This window comes from Lontra canadensis, unplaced genomic scaffold (assembly GCF_010015895.1).
Source record: "Lontra canadensis isolate GAN:19392208 unplaced genomic scaffold, GSC_riverotter_1.0 scaffold30, whole genome shotgun sequence".
Taxonomy (NCBI): Eukaryota; Metazoa; Chordata; class Mammalia; order Carnivora; family Mustelidae; genus Lontra; species Lontra canadensis.
The window spans coordinates 1,793,449-1,817,914 of NW_022631024.1; the positions used below are offsets into that span (position 1 = coordinate 1,793,449).

Below are 24,466 nucleotides of genomic sequence, written 5' to 3' on the forward strand. Positions count from 1 at the left end.
CGGCGGCGGCTGCCGGTGCGGGCCGGGGGTGGGGGCGAGGGCCGGGCGCCCCCCCCGCGCGCCCCCAGCGCCCCCGCCCCCCCGGCCTGAGCGGGGCGGGCGGAGGAGGGAGCGGCGGCGGCGGCGGCGGCGGCGGCAGCGGCGGCGGCGGCAGCGGCATTGTGCGCGCACCAGCAGCCCGGCCCGGGAGGAGCAGGACGCGCCGGGGCCGCCTCCTCCCGCACGGACCCATGAACCAGCCGGGCGGCGCGGCGGCTCCGCAGGTACAACGGGGGGCCGGGGGCATGCACCGCGCGGGGGACCCCGGGGGGCCGGGGCCCGGGGCGCTGCGCCACTTCATTGCAAGATTTGCAAAATGCAAAGTGCCTGGGCACGTTTGCGGGCTTTTTGTGGGCGCAAACCGGGGGGTCGGGGTCTGGGGAGCCCCCCCCGGGCGCCGCGGGGCGTGAGGAGGCTGGGGGTGACGCGGGGGTCTCTTCGGGCCCCCACCCAGCGCCCCCTCCAGCCCCGGGCTCGGACCGGAGCCCAGAAAACAAAGCGGCGAGAGAACAGAGCAGCCATTTCAGTTTGGACAATTCACATTTTGCAAAAATGCAACCCCTTCCAGCTCTCCCCCCCTCCCCCCCAAATTTGCAATTTCCCCATGACCCCCTCTGCGCTCGGGGTTCCTGATGACCCCCCGGGAGGTCTTTCCCCTCTGGCCCCCCCATCTTTGCAACAATCTTTTTTTTTTTAGGCCATATTTCCCTTTCTCAATTTTTTTTTCTAATTTTTCTTCAAACGGTAGTTTTTTCCCATTAAAACGACGCCACCTAGAGGATACTATTTTGTAAATAAAAAAAAAATTAAAATTGAAAAGAAATATTTTTTATTTCTTATTTTTTCAAAAGTTTGCACTATAAGGCAGTGGAGGGGGGAAGGATTCTTTTTTTTTCTTTTTTGGGGTGAAAATTTTCACTTTGATCTTTCTGGGAGCATGGAGACAATTTTTATTTCTGAAGCCAAATCCAGATAATATGTAAATGAAAATTAAGCTGGAATTTGAATGAATTCAGTTTTTGAGGGGGAAAAAGCAGAAAGCCTCCTAAAACCGAAATCAGTTTGGCTTCCTAACTCATTTTAGTTTGACAAAAAAACTAATTGGAATGAGGAAAGAAGGGAAATTGTTGAGTTTAGAGAAAACTGGAGAATTGGCTTTATGAAGCAATTAGAAATTGTACTTCATTGTAATTTGGAACTTGTTTAGCCCAGCGGGCAGAAAAGGCTAATTTAACCATTTGGCAATATTTAAAGTTTTTCTGTTTTCAAGACGGAAGGATTTAAAAGAGAAAATAGATCCTAAAATGTTGGCTTTGGACACACCCAAAAATTGTAGTTTTTTTTTTTTCTTCTAATTTTGCATGTACATTTTACTGCATTTAAATCCCAAGGTTCTAAAGAAAAACAGAAACTGAAAAAGTTAGAGTGAAATTCTGTGTTTTTCCCCTGCATTTGTTGGGTTTTGTGTTTTTTTTTTGTTTTTGTTTTTGTTTTGTTTTTTTGTTTTGATGAGATAATTAAGACTGTTTTCTGATTTTGTTTCCTGAAAGGTCTAGGTATTTCTTTTTTTGTTGTTTTATCCATAAAATGTCGGGAACCTTTTTTGAGCAATATTCAATGAAAAGAATGTAAATTCATTACATTATACAAATTGAGTAGCCCACAGATTTGTAGGAGAGACCGCCATTAAAATAAGATATGCATAATTAACATTATTATGAAAAAACTAACAGTGGCTTCACAGAAGCTCATTTTTTATGACATGCAACTGAATCAGTTGATAAAGACAAGGGTTGAAGAATCCTTGGTAGGAGAGAATTTTCCCTTCTCTGTGCTTGCTTACTCTTCCAGTTTGAAAAATTTATTATTTAAAAAAAAATCCAGATTGGTTTTAGGCCTCTTTGATTGTGATGTGGGGTTGGTAGTTCATTAGCATTTGGTATTTTTCACAAATTTGATTACTTTCATAGGGAAAAAGAAAATCCATTTGCTTTGATCATTTTGGGGGGGGTCTGTGATATTAAAAAAACACAAATTTTACTGACCTAAGAAGGAAAGATAAAAGAAGAGAGGACAGAGAGGAGATGAAAATTCTGATTCTTATCCATCTTCTCTAGTGGAACACTTAAGTTTGCTGAAAAAATGGGGTAAAACACCAGTTCGGCTGATTCTAGCATCAAAATTTAATTTTTTTAAAGGAAAAAAATTAAAATAGACACAAAGCCAAACCCAGAGGTACTTGCCTTTGGAACATGAAAGCACAAATGCAGACAGTATTTGACGTAGTTTCTTGGGATTAAAATGAAATCAAATGAAGGTGAAAACAAAACAAAACAAAAAATTATTTTTAGAGGACAAATACTGACTGAATTGAAATTTGACAGAGGAAAATAAGATAACCCACCCAGAGCTGAAGGGTTATTTGTGATGAATTAGTTTCTGGTTGAACTTGATGGAGATTTTGAAACAACAACCCCCCCCCCCCAAAAAAAAAGTTTTAATTTTTCTGTTCAGAGGAGGGGGGGAGTACTGTTAGTATTGGAGGGTGGGATCTTGGTGGGACCTTGTGTGGGGGTTGATGTAGGTCACACAGGGCTAGGACGGGAAACCCTGTGTCCCTTTCGCTAGCTACCAGCTGGTCTTGGAAAAAATGGTGGCCCCAGTTCATGGATTCCCACCCCATTTTGTGGATTCAAATTTCTGAGGGGATGCGAATTCTGTGAAATATATTTGACCATGGCAGAGGTTCAACATTTCCCATCATCACCATTGCATTTGGGAGATTTTATTTTTTTAGTAACGAAATCCTTCAGGGCTGACTGGCCACATTCTGACATATTTGGAATGAGTTTTTTTTTTTTTTTTTAAGTAACATAATTAAAAAAATTTTTTTTTTCTGTTGAATTATTTAGGCCGATGCCTAGGACGGTCAGAGAATTCGTAATTTCCAAGGGCTTGGGAGGCCTCATGAGACAGTCCTGAGTTAGCAAGTGATGGAGGGGAGCTCTGCCCTGGGTTGGGGAAGGGGAGGTGGGCACCCCTACTGGGCATCTGAGAAAAAGGATTGTAGATAACAGGTTATTTCTGGTGCAAGAATTAAAAATATGGCAGCACGTCCCTTTGTGTGTCCTGGGTCTCCTGACACACAACTCAGATTCCTTCAATTCCATTCTGCTGAAATTTTGTTGTGTTGTCTGTGGTTTCAAGGGAACCCCTGGCGAGGAATTGAAAATCATTTCTGTTTTGTAGACTTGTTTTTTTCCGTTTATTTAAAAAAAAAAAATTGGTTATTCTAATCATGTTTGTTGTAAAGGAAATAGAGGTGCATGATGGTACTGTTGGGGGCGGGGTCAGTTCTCTTTTGTTTCTATTGGCGTCTCCCAGGACTGAGATCCGACCTAGGCCTTGGCCTCTCTCACCTCCTATTTTAGACGGAAGTGTGACCAGAAATGGATATATGAGCTCATTTTTATTAGCCTATGTCTGTTCACCAAACTCTCTTATAATATTGGGCAAAAAATCTGGGAAATTGGACTTGAGGGGTGGTAATTTGATGATGGGCTGAGTTATTTTGGTGAAAGATCATTTATACTGTTTCACAGTAGAGACTCTTATTACTTAATGTTTTGCTTTTCTGCCTAAGGAGGGTTTGTTTTTTTTCTTTTTCTAATAAGGTTTGAAATTTCAAGGGCCTGCTTTATAGCTTGACTTTGGACCAAGCTAGGAAAAAGGGTTTGCTTATGCTTTCAGCCCTGCACAGAGGTGAACTTGAACAAGGGTTCTTGCTTTGCAGAAGAAAGGCAACAAAGATGGCTGGTCAGCATAAGGCTGACCTCTCCCTGGTTCTAGAAAATAAACGGCCAATGGTTTGTTTCATTTGAGAAACAGTTTGAAAAACTCCTCCATTGTTGCATACAATTCCCCCCCCAAACCCAACCTTTGACTCAGCTCTTGGCATGCTGCTACCTCTGACCTCAGAATCCTCCTGTCTTCTCCTTGGTGGGGTGATAAGAACTTCCCCTGCCATGTTTTACTAGATGTATATGCTGACTCTTCGTGGTTGTGGTGAAAATTTAAATTTTTTCCATGCTCTTGTTATGTTTGGGGTCAGTTGTGTCTCCTTCTTGGTGATTTAAGTGAAGTGGCTTTGTGGGTCCACAGGAGTCCTAGTTTACCCAAGGTCTTCCTGTATTACCTTGGGCAAATCACTTTTTCCTTTCGAGCCTCAGTTTTTGAGAGATTTGGATCAGGACATTAATAAATAGGTTTCATCTCTGATTCTGACTTCAAGTGATTGGCTGTATCTACCGAGACATTGTGTTGAGAAGGATTCTGAAGTCACACCTGGAAGCCCAGATTCTGGGCGCGGGGAGGCGGGTGGTGGTGGTGGGCAGCGTGGATCACAGAGGGAGGACTACACTTCTTATTCGCCATACCCAGGGCTAGGTTGCGAATTGTGACCACTGCAAAATCAATTTAGTGGCTCGCGGTCAGCGTAAAAAAAGAAAAAAGAACGGACTAGAACATAGGACACGAAAATAGCAGAGGCATAGCACATATGAAAGGTAAGTGTCGTCTCATGAAACTTTTGTTTTATTTCCATTTGCCAGTCCATGTGCAATGTGCATGACATACCTACTGTGAGCCATGCTTTAAGGAGTTGGCAAGATACTGGACTGATGACCCACCTTGATGTGCTGCAAATACCCTGCACCTTCCCACTTCGTCTCTTCTTTTCTCACTTATTATCCCAGTTGACTTTGACGTGAACCCTGTGGAGTAGGTGTCCTGTGCTACATGGTTTGTCCCCTGGCGGAGCCTGCCTTTCGGGCCACCTGGGAAGAAGTTTCAGCAGCATGGTGGTTGGGCGCGCACCCCAGCTTGTTGGCCTTGGGGAAGCCTGGAAAGACAGGTGTGGAGGCGAAAGCAGCCAGAAAGGAGATTTTCTAAGAAGCCTGCAATGCCTGTCTCGGTGGGAGAGTGAGCGGCCTCACTTAACTTTGTCTTCCTCACTTTACTTGACATTGCCGTAGGAGTTTTTCAGGAGTTCCAGCCTTTGTGTTTGAGCTGTATTTAAATTTTAGTCGGACTCTGCGAGTGTCTGTATTTTGGTGTATGCGCTTCCTGAAAACTCCCGAGTTTCTCTTTGTCTCCTCATCCGTGCCATGTCTCAGAGTGGCAGTGCCCGGTAGAAATAGAATTTGAGTCACAGATGGAGCCATACACGTAATGTTAAGCTTTCTGGTGACACCTGAAGAAGGTAAGAAGAAACAGGTGGAATTAATTTTAAATTTTTTTTTTTTTTTAAGATTTTATTTAGTTATTTGACAGAGAAAGATCACAAGTAGGCAGAGAGGCAGGCAGAGAGAGAGGAGGAAGCAGGCTCCCTGCTGAGCAGAGAGCCTGATGCGGGACTCGATCCCAGGACCCTGAGATCATGACCTGAGCCAAAGGCAGAGGCTTTAACCCACTGAGCCACCCAGGCGCCCTGGAATTAATTTTAATAATATAATTTATTTAACACAATATATCCACAACATACCCTTCTCGCAGTGTCTCATCCTCACAAAGAATTGCTAACGTGATTTTTTTTTTTTTTTCCTTTGGGAGCTATTAAGTCTTTTCTGACCACATTTCATGTGCTCAGTAGCCACATGTGCCTCGTGGCTTCCGTCTTGGACAGCACAGGGAGAGACCAGCGTTCCATCTAGTTGTTGTTACGGGTGGCCTCGGTAGGTTAGTGACACATCTTTCAAAGTTCTTGGCTTTGTTGGTGGGACTTCCTTCCTGAGCCCTAGATGCTCTGTGGTGGTTCGGCCTGTAGTGGTGAAGAGTTCCATGGTTCAGCATCTTCTGACTGAAGTGGTCCACACCCCTTCTTTCAGTCTTCTGCCAGGATCAGGCCAGATGCTTTAGTTAAACATGACAAATGATGGCCAGAAACCCCAGGAGGATGTGTCTCAGCGTGCAGGCCCTTGAAGTTGAGAAGTGCAGGTGCAGGAGGTGGGTTTTAAATAAAGTGTGGCCTGAAGAATGATGACGATGCCAGAAGACAGCAGGTGGGAGGGAGCAGGGCTGGGATCTGAGAGGAGGGAGGACATCGAGGGAAAGATGGTCTGTCAGTGGGATCCATGTCTGAACTGAACATGGGACCACCTTCGAATCCCCTGCCCCTCTGAGGCCTTAGGTCAGAGGCGTAGACTATTTCTGACCTCTGCCCAGTTGGTGTAATGGAAAGCGGAATTTGAGGTCAGACAGATCAGAGTTTGGAATCCAACCCCATGGCGTGGTTAACATTGCGTTACTTTGGGAAGGACACTCCTGGTTTTGGAGCCACAGCTTCTTTATCTGGAAAAAGGGGGTAAATAATTCCGACCTTGATGGGTTGATTTACAATTAAACGAAGCCGCACCTGGGGAAAGACCCAGCCAGTCCTTGGGAGGTGGTTCTTAGAAGGTGATCGAGGCCTGTTGGCTACCTCTTGACCCAGTGGCCTGTAGGTCTCTGTTGGGGGAGACCGAGTCACAGTGACCACAGTTTTGGTAGTTCTGGAAACCTGGGAGCTTATCTTCAATACGATGGAGTTAGGTAACAACAGAAACTGTCCACTTTTTTATTTGTTGATCTGAAACAGACGAGGGTGACACATCTCCTGGACCTACGCATCCTTCTTGTCAAAGTGTTCTTAATGCTTTCATTCCAGGGATGCTCTAGGTCCTCCGAATATTCCTGGATTTGTTTTAAAGCCTGTGGCACAGTCTTTAAAAGGGATAAATCTTCATCCCGGGTGAACTGCGTGCCTTTGAGGTTATGTTCCCCCTGGGCCTCCTGTCTCTAGGGCCCTTCCCTTTATTCCTCTCCGGACACTCCCCCCACCCCATCCCAATCCCCCTGCAGGTCCTGTTCTGTGTAGCCCCGGACACCACCCCCCGTAGACTTCATCCGTGCCCACCCCGAAGTACTTCCCAAACACTGTGGGCCCCCAGATGAGAGTGGCTTGACTGCCGTTCTCTCTCTCCAGCTGAATTGTGAGTTCCTTGAGGGTAGAGAGCATGGGTTATTCATTTTAGGGTCTGGCACAGAGCAGCAGCTCGATAAATATTTGATGACTTAATTTGATTTTTGGAAATAGCTCAGTTCGGTCAGATTTGAGTCGAGTGAAGAGTAGGTGACCAATTTGGGTTTGGCCATTCGGTCAAAAGCACTGTTTGACGAGGGAGCCCTAAGCACATTTTTTTTTTTTTTTTAAGAGCTGGTGTAATCAATCAGAGGGGACTCCTTGGATGGCGGTAACATGCTTTCACTGTACACGTCTTGGGGAGTTCTAGAAGAGTTGCCTACCCTCTTCACTCCTCTTGTATGAATGATTTCTTTAAATTGGATGAAGGGCCTGGTAGGGTCATTATCCAGATGGCTGATAGGCGGGAGTGGTGAGTGGTCTCAGGGTTTCTAAAGAGATGGAAATGGGGGGAAACCTTGAGGTACAAGGGGCTGGGTAGGCCCCTGTGTTTGCTCTGGGAACTGGTTGTCTTGGTCATGGGCCCCGGAACAGGGGCATCAGGGGGCTCTCTGCAGAGAACCCGCCACACCTTATCTGTGTAGCAGCTAAATGTGTGATTCGATGTTCAGTCAGACCCCATCTTTGGTTGGATTATGGTGTGCACATGCCGGAGATCTGAGGAAGATCTATGGGAGAAAATTGAGAACATTCTGGTTTTTTTGCTCAATTTTTTTCCTGTAAGCTTTATAAAACACTGTCCCTTTTAATACTTCCGGCCCAGCCCAGCCAGTGAGCACAGGATCCCAGTCTGAGGGAGACTGTATTTCCTCGATGGTCATGTTCCTCACATACGCGTATTTCTGAAGTTGGGTGTGTTTTACAATAGATGTTTCCTGTTAGTACCTTCCCTCTTCTTTTCTTCTCCACCAAAGGATGTTATAAAACCCATGGTGTGTTTAGCATTTGAAGGCATCTTGGAATTGAGGTAGAGTGTCCTGTTCCTGGTGGGGTGGACGGTGACGTGAGGGACTTCCAGGTCCTGCTCCTGTTTACCTCACTTAGCTCTGGGTGTGGCTTCTCCACTTGTGCAGTGAAGGCAGGACTTGGCTTTGGGAACAAGCATCTGGAACTATAAATTAGTACCCCTTTCCTTCCATGTCTTTGGGTGGGTTTCATAACTTCACTGTGCCCCTTCTCTAGAAGGTGTAAGAAGTCGGTGGGAGGGAGGTTTAGTGTCCTACGGATGGTGGAATACCAGTTTGACATTTCCAAGGGTAGAATGAACCACTTAAAGTTGATGGGATAAGGCTTGGCTTCAGCTCTTGGCTCTGCTGCTTAATCATTTTGTGGTCTTTGCCAGAGTTCTTGATTTCCCTGCCCTTTGATTTCCTTATGAGTAAAGTGGGGATAATGAGGATGGTGGGAATGGATGATAACCTCAGCACTGGGTTCTTGTAAAAAGTTGTGAGGGATAGTGAGAAGAAAGTTTTGTAAAGGGCAGAGTGCTTTTCACTTTCAGCGAGTGCATTTTTTTGTATATCATCCCTATACCAGTGATGGTAAGTAAGTAATATATACATACCGCTGCCCCCCATTTACGAGCCTGTGTCAGACATTGCTAATCGATCTTGACAATCTTTTCCATTGAGTCTGGCCGGTGCCCTCAGAGACCTTCTTAGTATGGTGCAACCAGTCAGTTGAGTTTAGCATGGGACATGAAGCCAGTTTGTCATTCCTGATCTAGTGCCCCCCCCCCCCCCCCCCCCCCCCCCAGACAGGAGGTGGAGTTCCTTGCCCAAACCTCAGTGACCAGGTAGAGGTGAACTTCAAGCCTCAGATCTCCTAACTTGTCATGCAGTGCTTTTCCTATTATTTGCACATGCGCTGTGTCGAAAGAAATTAATTTGGTCTTGAGAAATAGTGAGAGGATTCTGACTCCTCTCTTCCCTCCCTGTTATAATTAGATACCCTTGGGGTTGTCATCAAAGCAGGGCTAGGTGACCTGCTTCTTTGCCTGATCCTGGAGTGATCAGATTTCAGAGGGGGAGATGCTGGTGCCTGGGCCACTCGGTTGGGCAGTGTCCCTCTCTCACTCGTGTAGTAGAGAATAGCATGGCAGAGGGGCAAGGTGGGCACTCGGGTTCCTGGACCATAACCTGGGTTTGCAACACATTGGCTGTTTGTACACTTTGAAGATCGCAGACGAATTTCTCAGCCCCTGAGAGTCCTGGTTTTTGCATCTGGGAAATGGGACAGAAATCATCCTCCACAAGAATCAAATGAGGGGAGGTATTTGAAAATGCTTATTTATTCATTTATTTTTTAAAAAGGACTTTATTTATTTGAGAGAGGAGAGCATGAGAGCTGGGTGAGAGGCAGAGCAAGAAGAAGACCCCCCCCCGCCCCCCGCCAGTGCAGGGAGCCTGATGCAGGACTCAGTTCCAGGAGCCTGGCACCCTGACCTAACCCGAAGGCAGATGCTTAATCAACTGAGCCATCCGGGTGCCCCTATTTATTCATTTATTTATTTTGAAAATGCTTTTTAAAAATTTATTTATTTATTTTAAAAGATTTTATTTATTTGACAGAGATTACAAGTAGGCATAGAGGCAGGCAGAGAGAGAGAGAGAGAGAGGAGGAAGCAGGCTCCCTGCTGAGCAGAGAGCCCAATGCGGGGCTTGATCCCAGGACCCCGAGATCGTGACCTGAGCCGAAGGCAGAGGCTTAACCCACTGAGCCACCAAGGTGCCCCTTTATTTATTTATTTATTTATTTATTTTTTAAGATTTTATTTATTTGAAACAGAGAGAGAGATCACAAGTATGCAGAGAGGCAGGCATAGAGAGAGAGGAGAAAGCAGGCTCCCCGCTGAGCAGAGAGCCCGATGCGGGCCTCGATCCCAGGACCCTGAGATCATGACCTGAGCTGAAGGCAGAGGCTTAACCCACTGAGCCACCAAGGTGCCCCTTTATTTATTTTTTTGAAAAAGATTTTATTTATTTATTTGACAGTGGGACATCATAAGTAGGCAGAGAGGCAGGCAGAGAGAGAGAGCGGGGGACCCGCCGATCAGAGAGCCCAATGCGGGGCTCGAACCCAGGACCCTGAGATCATGACCTGAGCCGAAGGCAGAGGCTTAACCCACTGAGCCACCCAGGGGCGCCCCTGAAAATGCTTTCTAGATCGACAGCCCTACATAGGTGTTACTTTTTTACACATGGAGTTTTCTAACTAGCATTAGTCCACTAATTCTAACTGCCTTGTTGGGAGATGATATAAACTTGGAATCACAGAAGGGTGCCCACGAGGTGAGTTGGTCCCTTAGCTTGTTTCATTTTACCTGCCAGCCGGTGGTTTAAAAAGTTTGGGATCTGTAGGCATTGGATGGGGTATGCCCTTTCCTGTTGCAGTCAGTTCCCACGTTTCAGTCACATATGACCTGCCCAGCCCTGGGAGCCACTGGGCGCTGAGCCTCTGTTTGTTTATCCGCCTAGTGGGAGAACAGTGCACTTGTGTATCCCTCACGGTTTCCTGCAGGCATCACGTGAGTTAATGGACTCAGAAGTGCTTCATAAACAGCAAAGAACTGGAGAAACATGTTGGCGACAACTCCTTTCTTTTCTTAAAAAGGAAAGGAGGGAGGCCGAGGTGAAGACAGTATTGAGTTCACAGGAAAATGATATAAATATTTTGGCTGACACAGCAGAAGGAGGCTTCGTATATACGCTAAAGAGAATAAATGGAGTCAGGTGATGCTTGGCGCCCCAGCCAGTAGAGAAGACGGGGGGAACCTGCTTTCTAGTGAAGGGAGCTCAGTATCAGGGATGGAATCTTCGATTCCCAGGGGTGAGCCCTCGCCCTGGGGGAGGCTCAGGTTCCAGGGGTGGGGGAGGAAACCCCTGTGGGCGGAAATGAGTCCTGCAAAGTGGAGAAGGTGGGGGAGTGGCCCTGGGCAAGCCCTTGGCTGGCAATTTGCTGGTAACATTCAAAGTCGGAGTTGTTCTGGCTAGTTCCCTGGGTATGTTATTGTCCAAGACAGCGTGCCCCAGGGGCTAGCGATTCTATCACTCTGCCCGCCAAATTCCCACCAGCCCATGTTTTTGTAATGAATTAAGGATGGGAATTTTTATCTGGTGAAATTTTGCAGAGAGTTGGCGTTTTGCTTTATTTTCGGTTCAGAGATTTGGGAACTCAGTGGACCTAGCTGGGGCACTAAGATTACCCAGAGAGAATGGAGACATTTTTGGATGCTGGAGATTTTTTTTTTTTTCATCAGCTGGGAAAAATAACTAAAAATTTAAGCTTGTTTATGTGGGCGTTTCTTATAATGTATGCTGGAAAAGCAGAAAGTGAAACTGATCTGAAAGAAAACTGAAACTGGCCTGGAAGGAGGCCCCAGGGAAGGGTAACTTTGGGTGGGGGGGCTACCTGCCAGAAGTGGAATATGTAGTGAGGCTAGTCATCTTTTTGGATCTGGGCAGTTTAGAGCTAAAAGGTTTGTAAGAGAGATAGTGCCTGTGTATTCCAGTGTGTATTGGTAACCTTTGGCTGTTGAGCTGTTGACATGGGGCTCTCCTAGAAATGTAAAATCCACACCGGACTTTGAAGGTGTCGTTAGAAAGAAAAGATTGTAAAAGACTTGAGTACTAATTTTTAAAATATTGATTATAAGTTAGGGGCGCCTGGGTGGCTCAGTGGGTTAAGCCTCTGCCTTCGGCTCAGGTCATGATGTCAGGGTCCTGGGATCAAGTGCCACATCGAGCTCTTTGCTCCGCAGGGAGCCTGCTTCCCCCTCTCTCTCTGCCTACTTGTGATCTCTGTCAAATAAATAAAATCTGGAAAAAAAAAGAAATAAAAATATCGATTATAAGTTAAAATGATAGCCTTTTATATATTGGGTTAAACAAAATAATTATTAAAATGAATTTCACTTTTTTTTTTTTTAATATTGTGGCTACTCGTAAGTTTGGAATTACTTTTGTGGCTTGTATTACATTTCTCCTGGACAGTGTTATTCTAACAATGTGCTCCCCCCAGAGAGGGAGAGTGGCTTTCTCAGGGTCACATAGCAGCTTGCTTCATCAGGTCACTGGTGAAGAATGCCAGATTGAGAGTTTGGGATTGAGAAGAAGGCTGATATAGTGGTGTAGGCATCAGCATAAGTAGGTGGTTAAATGGATGGAATTTAGGAGACAGAGAGAGAGAGAAAGAGATTGGTAATTTAGGAAGAAAAACTGTTTTCCACTTTGCTTACCCATTCCCCTAAACATTAATTAAACACTTTGGAAGAAAGTACATCTAACAAGACAAGCAAAAACAAATCTAAAAGATTACCCCTGGCAATCTCTCCATTTGCCAAAAAATTCCAGTCTATTTAGTCTTTGGGGTTTAACTGGGGTTTATGAATCAGAGTGCAGTTCAGGGCTGGTTTGGGCATAGAAACCCGGGTCACATTAGGGGCTGTTTATTTAGGGTCCTGAGTGGCCACAGGCCATTGTCTTCCTAAGTCATGTCTGCTCCATGTACAGATTCGGGAAGTAAAGCTTCTGGAAGACCCAGAAGGCACACTGCTGTAGAGGACAGAGCTGGTGGAGTGGGGAAGGTCATCTAGCTCCCCCGATCTCCAGCCTGGTCTGGGTGGGCTCAGATAGCCCCAGTTGGATCTCGGGGGTCTAGCATGGGTGTGGGCAGAGAGGGCAGTTAATGATAAAGCTGGACTTGAACACAGGTCTCTCCAACGTTGTAGCCTAGTTCTCTTGCTCTTAGTGTGCCGAAAGGAGTTTGAGCCTTGTGTTGGGAATTCAACCTTACAAACTTGTTTTGCTCAGGATCTGTTTCTGTCAAAAGGCTGAAGTTGAGCATTCTTACTTATCTCACTTGATTTTTGCTAAATAGAATTTTTCTGCCTTGAAGTACAGTAATCATTGCACATTTGCTAAGTGGTTCTTACATGCCAGGCACTGGACTCATCGTTTAACATCTATTATCTCAGTTAATACAATAGCCCTGGAGAGTAAGGTTATTTATTTATAATATGAGGGACTTGAGAATCCGAGGTGAAAAGGTACACAGCTGGTAAGGGTGGTTGTCCTCAAATTCAGATGACTGCCAGAGACAAGGCTCACGATAGCCCTTTGAGCTGCAGAGTCTTACCAATCACCCTTACAGTTAAGGAAGGTGAAGTTACTTGTTCAGGTTGTGGCATTGGTGATTGGCTAGGATTTGAACCCAGTTCCCTCAGATGTCCTCCTGTTCGCTGTGGGGCTGAACGGGACCCCGGTGTCTCTGGGAACTTCCCCTCCCCATTCCGTGGGGCCCAGATCTGGGCCTCCCAGGCCCCCATTCCCCAGCTCCCTGCGCTCCTTGGTGGGCCAGTGGCTTGTGTGTTTCATGCGCACAGAGCCTTTAATACTGCGTTTGAAAACAGTTGCAGAAGGTTTGCTGTAATTAATTACATTTGACATACTTGGAACTGGGGCCTCCTGGATTCAGAATGCAAATTTATGCCCAGACAGATGTAAGGTATGCTTGGAGCCAAGAGCCCTGGCACGTCCTAGCCAGGGCCTGCGGTGATGCTGGCTGCCCTGATGGGACTCCTGTCACTGGCAGTAAGCAGTGGAGGCAGGACTCAAACTCGGCATTACCTTGAGCCCATAGGCTGTTGGAGGAGAAATAACTCTGGGCTTCAGGGTAGGAACCACAGTCTGTAGTCTGAGCCCTGCTTCTAACTCAGCCAGAGTCTGGGGTAATTTCTTTCTTTCTTTGAGCCTCAGTTTCCCTTCTTAGGCAGTGAGGGCTTGGACTGGTTGCTTTGAAAGCATGTTCTGTTAGTTTGTTCAGGGGCAGGAGGGCAGTTAATCCAAGTCAGAGTTCGGAGGGCTGGCTTTTGGAAGTCTAAGTAGCGGAATAGGAGGGTAAGCAGGAGGCTGTTGGAACAGACAAAGACAAGTGTACCAGACCTGAAATTGAGCACAAGATGTTGCTCATTTCCAGGGCTCCCCATAGAGAGGTCAGGCATTCAGCCTTAGACTCCTCTTACCATCTTTATTAGATAACTTACTGATGTGTAACAAATCACCTCCAAACTTAGTGGCTTTAATACACTACTGCTTATTGTCTGTCATGGTTTCTGTGGGTCAGGAATTTGGTAGTAGCTCAGCTGGTTGGTCTGTTTAAGGGTCTCTGTGATCGTGGTCATGCAGTGGCCAAGGTCATCTTAAAGTCTTCTTCACTCTCCTGTCTGGTGCCAGGGTTTGAAAGACTTGAACACTTGGAGTTTTTTGGGGATCCATCCATCCATCCATCCATCCATCTATCCATCTATCTCATGGGGTCTTCCAGGATGGAGGCTTCATACAAGGCCTGACTTCTGTATGGTAACTCGAGTCTCCCAAGGCACATGTCCCAGCAGAGATAGAGCCAAACAGATCCAGTGTCTCTTTTTATGATACAGTGTCAGAAGTCATGTAGCATAACTTGGACCTCAATCTACAGGTTGAGGCCATTACAGAGATATACCCCATTTCAAGAGGAGAGACATAAACCCCGGCTCTCTGTGGAGTTGTGGCAACATCGCATTCAACATGTAGGAGGGGACGCTTTTTTTTTTAAGATTTTATTTATTTATTTGATAGAGATCACAAGTAGTCAGAAAGGCGGGGGGGGGGGGAAGCAGGCTCCCTGCTGAGCAGAGTGCCTGATGTGGGGCTCGATCCCAGGACCTTGGGATCATGACCTGAGCTGAAGGCAGAGAGGCTTAACCCACTGAGCCACCCAGTTGCCCCAGGAGGGGACGCATCTTGATACGGTCATCTTTGGAAAATACAAGCTGCCATACGGTCTTATCTACCCATCAGTCCATCTCTCTAGCTATTCACTTCTCCATCCTTTTCTACCCACCCACCCATTCACCCATATAATCTTTCTGCCGTCAGATGTGTGTTCTTCTTACGATTACCTGTTCATCCATCCATCTGCCCCATTCAACTCACTGGACACATTTTGAGTACCTAATATGGGCCAGATACAACTAGGGTGCTTTCAGTGATGAGCTCAGAGGGGAGAATGAAGTTAATAATTATAGAGAACTTATTCAGTGTTAGTTTCTTATCCCCCAAATAAGTCCATGACATAGAGTTTTCATCATGTCTGTTTTACAGGTGAGGAAACCAGGGCACAGCAAAGCTAAATAACTTGCCCAGGGTCATTCAGGTAATTAGTGTCCGAGGCAGCATTCGAACTCAGGACTTAGCAGTTCGCACTGTCCCACATTGTCTCCATTCTGGTTTTTAAGTGTGAGATTGCTGTAAAAGAGCCTCATCTCACTTCTATTTTCCTTCCAAGTGAAAAATAATACATTCATTATAAGAACATTAAAGCAGCATGGAAAAAAATAACGATGTTCTTCAAAAAAATCACCCCAAATCCTACCACCCAGAGACAACCACTGTTCACATTTGATGAACATTATTTAACTCATCTCTCTGCATATTTAAATGTATATGATTACAGTTTTATTCAAATGGGATTATATTCTACATGCTGTTCCATGTCTGCTTTCTTTTTTCTTTTTAAACTCCTGGATCTCTTTCTGCATCAGTAAATAGAGATCCTCATTATTATTTTATTGACTACATTGTATTTCTACTGTATATATGTCCCCGAACTCAGTGCCCTATTGGATTTTGGTTATTTCTAATATTTTTACACCCGGGGTTTCTTGCTTGTGTGGTGATCTCTTTATCATCAGTCTCTCTAAAAGGCCGATTTCTGAATCCTAGCATATTCATATCCTGCTGGTGATAGCAGTTGACCTTGCTGCTAAGAGATTGGGAGTGCTTATCTCACATATTGTGGCCATTACCTTGTATTGTCACTGTTCTTGATCATTAAGGTCTTGATGGGCAAACCAATGAGGTTGAACATTGCTTGGTATACTTGTATTAGCCACTTTCATTTCTTCTTTTGTGAATTGCCTGTTCAAGCGTTTTGCCTGTTTTTCTCTTGCGGTGTTTATCTCTTCCTTTTTTTTTTTTTTTTTTTTTGAGAGCTCTTTGTATTTTAGAGATACTGACTCTTTGCTATTCAGATTCCAACTATTTCTTATCCTAGACTTTTTTTTTTTAAAGTGCTGTTTAGAAGTGGTTGAATAAAATGTTTACTTTTTAAAAAAATTAATTAATTTGGCAGAGAGAGAGAGCACGCATGCACGGGCCCGCACGAGCAGGGGGAGCAGCAGGCTATTTGCTGAGCAGAGAGCCTGATGTGGGGCTCCATCCCAGGACCCTGGGATCATGACCTGAGCCTAAGGCAGACACTCAACCGATTCAACCACCCAGGTGCTCCTAAAGCATTAAATTTTAAAATACTTTCATTTTTGTGTTTTGGGTTCTATGTATTTTTTTGGCGTCACACATTAAGAATTTATAGCGAGAAGGCAGTCTACAGAGTGGGAGAAAATATTTGCAAATCATGTATCTGATAAAACGGTTAGTTTCTGGAATATATAAAGAATCCCCTAAAATTCAACAACAAAAAACCAAATAACCTGATTTTTAAAAAATAGGCAGAGGAATTGAATTGAGAAATGCAGTTTAACACCACAATGAGCTATCACCTCACACCCATTAGGATAGTCACTATAAAAAGAAAAAAACAAACCCAGAAAGTAGTGTTGGTATGGAAAATTTGGAACCCTGTGTACTATGGGTGCAGCTGCTATGGAAAACAGTATGGTGGTTTCTCAGAAAATTAAAAATAGAATTATCATACGATTTGGCAATCCTGCTTTGGGTATCTATCCAAAAGAATTCAAAGTAGGAGCTCAAAAGAGATAGTAAAATACCCATGTTCATTGCAGTGTTATTTACAGTAGTCAAGAGGTGGAAGTAACCTGTATTTTCATTGATGGATGAATGGATAAACAAAACGTGTGTATATAAAATGGAATATTATTCAGCCTTAAAAAAGGAAATCCTGTCACATGATAAAATACGGATAAACCTTGAAGACACTGTGCTAAGTGAAGTCAGCCAATCACAAGAAGACCAGTACTGTATGATTCCACTCACATGAGACATTGAAAGTAGTCAGAACTCATAGAAACAGAAAGTAGAATGGTGGTTGCCAGGGGAAGGGGGAAATGGGGAGTTGTCGTTCAGTGGGTATAGAGTTTCAGTTTTGCAAGATGAAAAAGTTCTAGAGATCTGTTGCACAACTCGGGTGAAGTTACTTAGCACTCCTCAGCTGAACACTTAAAAATAGCCAAGGTGGGGAAAAAACAAGGTTGAACATTTATGTCATCTCGCAGATCAACAGTTTGTTTTTTAGGAACATACACGGAAGAGTGTCTGTATTCCATGTGAGAGGTACGTGAGTGCTTGTAATTGTTTATAAGATTCAATACCTGGAAACAAAAAAAGATTTTAAGAAACATCCTTATTTCTTCTGTTATTTTATATAGCTTGTTTTCTTGCACTTACATTGTTTATCTGTCTGGAATATATTTGCTTTAGAGGAGAGGCACAGAGATCAGGCTCTGTTTTTTTTTTCCCCCCAATGGCTAGCTACTTGCTCTAACACCAGTAACTGAATAATCTATCTTTTCCTCCTGGATTTGAAATGCCGTCTTTACCTTACATTAAATATACATGTACTTGGGTCTCTTTCTGGACTCTCTGTTTCCTGGGTGAACAGGTATGATGCTGTTTCAATTTGGTCACCTCTAGATAAACTTGAACATGAGAATGGTATCTTAAGAAGTAAACTGTAATTAGCATGTACAATGCCATGTGTGTTACTCACATGAAACTCATAGAAAGGGGCTGCTTTCTGGCGGGCTTTTTCCACGGGGCACTCTCTTTCTTAGTCAAACTGGCCTCAGTGCCACTGTAGATAAAGAAACCGAAGTTCAGTGAGGTCAGATAACTTGCTGTAGGTGGTAGCTAATTGGTGCTCTTGTTCCCCGCGAGACTGGAGCCTGAGTCCGACTTCTGAGTCTTTGGAGTTCTTTAACAACCCGCTGGCTCTCATAGATGCCTGGATCTCTCTCCTTGGGCACCATATATGCTCTGGAACAGAGGGTGCTCATACATGCTAAAGTGCATGGGAAGCAGTCATCGTGGCTCATTCAAAACAGATATCTCTAAACTGATTATTCCCTGGTTGCAGTTAGATACATGCTAATATTTGTTTTAATCAGCTAATTTTTAAATAATTAAAGGAACCTAATGATATTATAAAGAAATCAGAAAATGAGGAAATGAAAAGACTTCGTTAAATAAATCCCAGCCCTCATATAGTCATATTAAAATTTTGGTGTATTTCCTTCGATTTATTTTATGAGCATATTTTTATTTTTTGAATCATAATGTATTAGTTTTGCCTCCTGCCTATTCCTCCCCCCATCTTTACTTTGTCTTCCTAATTGCCATTTTTAAAGGCTGCATGATATTCACAGAAAAGAATGAACAGGGTTTATTTAACCCATACTCTGTTGCACATTTAGGCTGGTTCTAATTTTTTCTTTTATAAAGTTCCACTGTAATGAACAATTTCATAAATAAGGTACTCCTGATATTTTAAAGCCATCTCCTTTGGATATATTCCTGAAGAGAGATTACCGGATCAAGGGTAGAAATTAGTTTGACACATTTCCGTATATCCTCTCCATTTTGGACCAGTTGTTGGTATCAGGCTTCTGTTGTTTTGGAAAAAACTTCTGTTGTTTTGGAAAAGAAATACAGTAAATTCTTTTTTTAAAAAAATATTTTACTTACTTATTTGACAGAGTGAGAGAGATTACAAGTAAGCAGAGAGGCAGGCAGAGAGAGGGGGAAGCAGGCTCCCTGCGGAACAGCAAGTCCAATGTGGGGTTTCACTTTAGGACCCTGAGATCATGACCTGAGCCGAAGGCAGAGGCTTAACCCACTGAGTCACCCAGGTGCCCCCAGTAAATTCTTTAAAAAAGTGTTTCACTGACTTTATTTTAAGAGGGGTTCATGTTCAATGAGGAGACCTAGAATATGTATGCATAAAAGAAAAGACTTTTTTAAAAAAAATTTTATTTATTTATTTGACAGACAGAGATCACAAGTGGATGGAGAGGCAGGCAAAGAGAGGAGGAAGCAGGCTCCCTGCTGAGCAGAGAGCCCGATGGCTCAATCCCAGGACCCTGGGAACATGACCTGAGCTGAAGGCAGAGGCTTGAACCCACTGAGCCACCCAGGCGCCCCAAAAGAAAAGACTTTTTGTAATTGCATACCTTCTCAAGATGAGCTGTTAATTTCATTAATTATTTCAGTAAGCTAATTATTTATTTAAACAAGCATTAATTTTTCAGTAAATTATTTTTAACCTCATTTTACTAGCCAGAATTCTCTAATAACTTGTTTTTCTGCATTTATGCTGATAAACCATTTGGGGATGATGATCCTTCCTCTTTCAAGATCTTAAACACCTTTTGAATTTATTTAGCCATTAAATATTTGTCCTAATTATGGGTGACGATCCTTGATAAGTGCCGAGGTGATAAATCAGTATGGATTCTGTTCACAGCCATATATAAGGTGCTGTAGAACTTTTCCGTTGTTCTAAGACTGGTTGCTGAGGTTGTTTAGTGGAGGGAAAGATGAATCCTAGTAAAGAGGATCCGGGGCAACTTCCTGGAGGAAGTGGTATTTGAGTGTGGTTTTGAAGGACTGATAGGATTTGAGGGTCAAAAGATGGGTCTGTGGGAGGAAGGGGAGGGAGCAGAGAATTCTGGGCCAATGAAATAGTATGAATCATCAAAGAAAGATGAACTTCAGTGATTTTTTTTTTAGCATTGAGTATTTATTACTATACATCTAATTCTTTCAAAGAGCTGGTGAGTCATAAAATTCTGCCCGAAATGTGGTTATCCTTTATGTGGGCCCACCAGAATGTTCAGTTAATCAGACAGAACTCTTGTCGCTGAGGAGGTGCGGGATGGTGGGGGGTTTAGAAGGGAAAGATAGCAGGTAGGGGAAGTTAGAGGAAGAAAGCTAGTCTTTGGTAATCTGGCCTCAGGTCAGAACAGTGTTTTCACAAGGTGCTTTTGCACATGTGGCCTCCTCCTTGCCTCCTGGTATCCAGACAGGACTGACCTGCGGAGGGCCTGTGCCCTGCTGGGCAGTGGCAAATCATACTTTCATGACTGACCCACTGGAAGAAATACATTTTATGTCACCATCTTATACATGTGGACTCATCTCAATAAAGCAAAAGCAGGCAGTGATATTTACGCTTAACCTCTTGCAGTGCATTCTGATACTTTTTTATTCTCTCTTTTATTTAAAAAAAAAAAAAAAGGCTGGCTGTGACACATTAAATTGATTCAAGACCCAGTAGTGGGTCTTCCAGTTTCTCCTGCCAGGACCTCCCAGGTGTCCTTAGCATGTGGAACCTAGAGCCTCTTTACCCCTCCTGTCCAGCAGGTCAGGAACTGATGGGAAATGTCCTGCCTGCCTGCCTGGCTCCCCCATCCTCGGGATGAATATTGATCTCTCTTACTTCCCATTTAAGGTGTGAGGGCACAAAGCAGGTCCCTGGGGAGCTCCTGGATGGGGGAACTTGGAGGTGGGCTTACCACAAGCAACTAGATGTCTCAGGGGTTCCAAGGAGTCCCAGGGAAGAAAACCGTTAGTGGAGATGATCTTAGAGAAGCATAGGATTATGGTTTTTTTCTATTCTCTTTTGCATATACTAAGTTTTCTTCATGGAACACGAACCTCTTTCGTGTTTAATAACAAAGTGAGTTCAAAAAAACCACAACACTCTTTAAAGAGTTTACTGTATTTTCCAAATCAATAGAAATTCCCAAATCTTAGTACCAGTAATCTCTCTTTGGGAGTAGAGCCATAGGAGAGGATTTTAAAATATAAAAATATTTTATATATGAAGATGTTCTTTACAAAGTGTAGTTTTGCCAAAGCCCAGTACGAGGCCCGGCAGGGGTGGGGGCATGGTGGGGGCATTGTTTCTGAGTACTGTGTTACATGATGCCCCCAGGAAAAACAGTCATTATTAGATTGCTGCTCTGAGAAGCAGTACAGCCAAGTGGCTAAGGACGTCCCTTTTGTAGCCAGACTTCCTGGTTGCAAAACCCACATCTGCCTCTTTCAGGCCACGTGACTCTGGGCAAATTACTCAGCCCCTCTCTGCATCAGAATGGCCAGAGTGATACTGAGTGGGGTTCATAGTAGAAGCGCTAGCACAGTGCTTAACACATAGTAAGTCCTATGTAAGGGTTAACTGGCCAGTTCCATCCGAATGCTTCCCCCCCGCCCCCCCTCTAGAATAGAACTTGGAAACTTTAGGCTCACTAGTCCTAGGTCTGAGTCTGCTTGGGGTATAGGACATAGAAGGTGGAAGGACTATAGGGTTGGGTGCAGGAGGCCTCGTGTTGAGGGTTCTGCCCCTAACCAGGCTTGGGGTGACATTTTCCCTCTTGGAAATACTGTTTTCTAGAGTATGAGATAATGAACTATTTCTGCTCTGCCTTGCAGAATTGTCATGAATAATTGACAGGATAAAAACTCATTCACCCATAAAACGAAGGGATTGGACTTGAGAGATGATGGAGGGGTTTCCGTATGAAGTCCAGCTATGGCCTTTATCGATTCCATGGATAGGCCATTGTGGGCAAGGTGCTGAGATTGATTAGTGATGTCTGCCACTGGGAAGGCAGTGTGGTGGTGACCTCGTTCGCATTTGCTACTCCTGAGCTGGGTGGCTTCGTGGGTCCCACTTAATCCGTGGCTGGGTGGTTTGAAGGCTTATAAAGGATTGAGAAGTTGGCTGTCCAGTCCTGCAATGAAGAGATGAGTGCATCTGAGTCCACATTTTCTCAGTGCATATATTAAGATATCTTAAAGCTCTGGTAACTAAATGAAGGTGGACCTGACATAATCCTTTACAGGCAGATAGATTTTAACAGATTATAGCCCAGAAAGACCCAACAGATGCAGCTCTGTGTTAACTTCCATTCCAGGACCATCCTGTTTTGCTTAATTTCGCTTTTTAAATATTGTAATATTTGGTAAACATCTCTCCCCATTAATCTTTTTTCGAAACTTTCATTAGTCTCACACACATTCTACCAGATGAACACCAGAATCATTTTTAAAGGTGAAAATGGTGTGATGGCAATTGCATTAAATGCATGCATTGAATTGAGTAGGAAGGACAGTCTCACCGTATTATGTTTTTCTGCCCAGTGAGGTGGTCTGTTTCTTCATCCCCATGTTACCATGTGTGACCCACAGTAAAGTGTTTTAGATAAGTTCTGGACGCTTGTTTTATTTTATTTTATTTTTTAAGATTTTATTTATTTATTTGACAGAGATCACAAGTAGTCAGAAAGGCAGGCAGAGAGAGAGAGGAGGAAGCAGGCTCCCCACTGAGCAGAGACCTGAGCCAAACGCGGAGGCTTAACCCACTGAGCCACCCAGGCACCCCAAGTTCTGGACGCTTATTTTAAAATGCATTCCTGAGCATTTGATATTTGATATTTTTTACTGTAGGTGGGATAATTGCCCTTATTGTGTATTTTGCCTAATTAATTCAAGTATATAGAAAAGCTACTGGTTTTTATGTTGTTGTGTGTTAGTGGATAACTTACTGTCTTCTTAATTCCAGTGTTCTTGTGGGTTTTTAGAAAGATGATAACATATGGAGATAATACTCATTTCCTTTCTTCTTCTATAGCCATTGTCCTTTTCTTTTTCTCTTACATGTCAACTAGGCCTTCTGGGCAGTTTGAATAATAGGGATAATAGGTATTCTTGTATTATTTTATTTCTTCTTTTAGTGGGAAGGATTCTAGCATTTTCTGATTAGGTATAAAGTTTTATTTTGGTTCCTGATACATATTCTTTATCATTAAGCATTTTCCGAGTTGCTCAGTGTTTGTTTTTATTTTTCAAGGTGGAAGTGAGTGATATGATTTAGGAGTGATTTTCACTCTTGTGTTTGAATTCCTCTGCAGTGGAGTGTGAATCAAACCCTCCCCCACTGTAAAACTATTTAATAATAAGAGGAGGGGAAAAGGATGATGAATTTTAAATACCTTTTCATTATGTACCCAGATGGCCCTATGGTTTTCTTACTTTGATCTGTTGATATGATAAGTTGTATTAATAGATTTCTTAATATTAAACCATCCTGGAAGGAACCCATTGTGTTCATGGTGTTTCATCATTTTAATACACCTCAGATCCATCTTGCAGTGTTCTGTGTCTATATTCCTTAGTAGGATTGTCCTGTGGTTTTATTTTTAGTGTGCTGTTTTTGTCATTTTTAAAGTGGGGATTATGCTAGTATAGTGGGTTATAAATTGGGAGGCTTTCCATCATTTTCAGTGATCTGGAACAAGGTGGATAAATACATTGTAAACTGTGTACCTGTTGGTAGTAGCTGCTGAGATGGCTGTGTTGAGAAGGATTCTGAGGTCCTGTCATGTGTAAACAATTCAGTGTTTTGTAAGAGTGTAGGAAATGAGAGTTCAAGCGTGCGTGCCAGATGTTTATTGTGCGTGCCAGGAATGATTTATATCGCATGAGAATTATCTACCTTTTGAAAGTTTGAAAGGACTCGCCTTTAAAACTCTCTATCTTGTTATATTTTGGAGGATGATGATTTTCCACGTAATCCTTTCTTCAGTTATATTTTGGCTTTTGCTCTTGTCGAAAATAGTTCTGGTCATTTATATTTTCTTAGAAACTGATCAAGCATTTGAACCGTATTTGCTTAGAATAGAAAACAACTTAAAAACATGTCTTCTGGTTGTATTTTTCTAGTCTGATTTTCTTGTAATTGAATTTTTCTTTTTTTTCTTTTGGTTGAATACAAATATCCAGGTCTATTTATTACTTTTATATTCATTTCCTAATACTTTGAAGGTATTTGTTAATTCTGACTATTTAAAACATTTCCACATTGTTACATTTGTTAAATCGAGCTTTCTGCCTTCTTTAGATTTTTTTTTTTTTTAATTTGAATCCTTAGCTGTTTATTTTTCTCTGTTTAGTTGTAAAAGTGTTCAGTCAATGAATTTTCCTCTGAGTACATTTTTGGTCACATCCCATAAGCCTACTGCGAACTGTTTACGCTTTTCTCTCCTAAATATTCCATAGTCTTTAAAGTTTATTTAAAAATATAATTTAAATTTTTGTGTTTCCCTTTTTTAAAATTAGTCTTTATATTTATTCATTTTTAGTTTATTGTGAGAGAATGTTGCCAATAATAGTTTTGCTCTTGGTGATTCCTAGAAAGTTTTGGATTCCTTTTTTAAAATAATAGTTTGTGTAAATGTTTCATTTGCTTGCAGCATAAGCAATTTCCCCTTTGGGGTTTATTGTTTGCTACTTATATGCGTATTTCTCAGTTCTTTATATCATTGACATTAAT

At 43.2% G+C, this 24,466-nt stretch overlaps 1 protein-coding gene across 14 annotated transcripts in view; it reads left to right on the forward strand.

The window, feature by feature from the left end:
- Positions 1-144: 144 nt before the first annotated feature.
- ZNF618 (zinc finger protein 618) overlaps positions 145-24,466 on the forward strand; it is a 170,199-nt gene continuing 145,877 nt past the window's right edge. For all 14 annotated transcript variants that reach the window (XM_032865669.1, XM_032865672.1, XM_032865670.1 and 11 more), the window contains exon 1: positions 145-263. In XM_032865669.1, the coding sequence (XP_032721560.1) occupies positions 231-263 (33 nt within the window). In that variant the 5' untranslated portion in view covers positions 145-230. The remainder of the gene's footprint in view (positions 264-24,466) is intronic.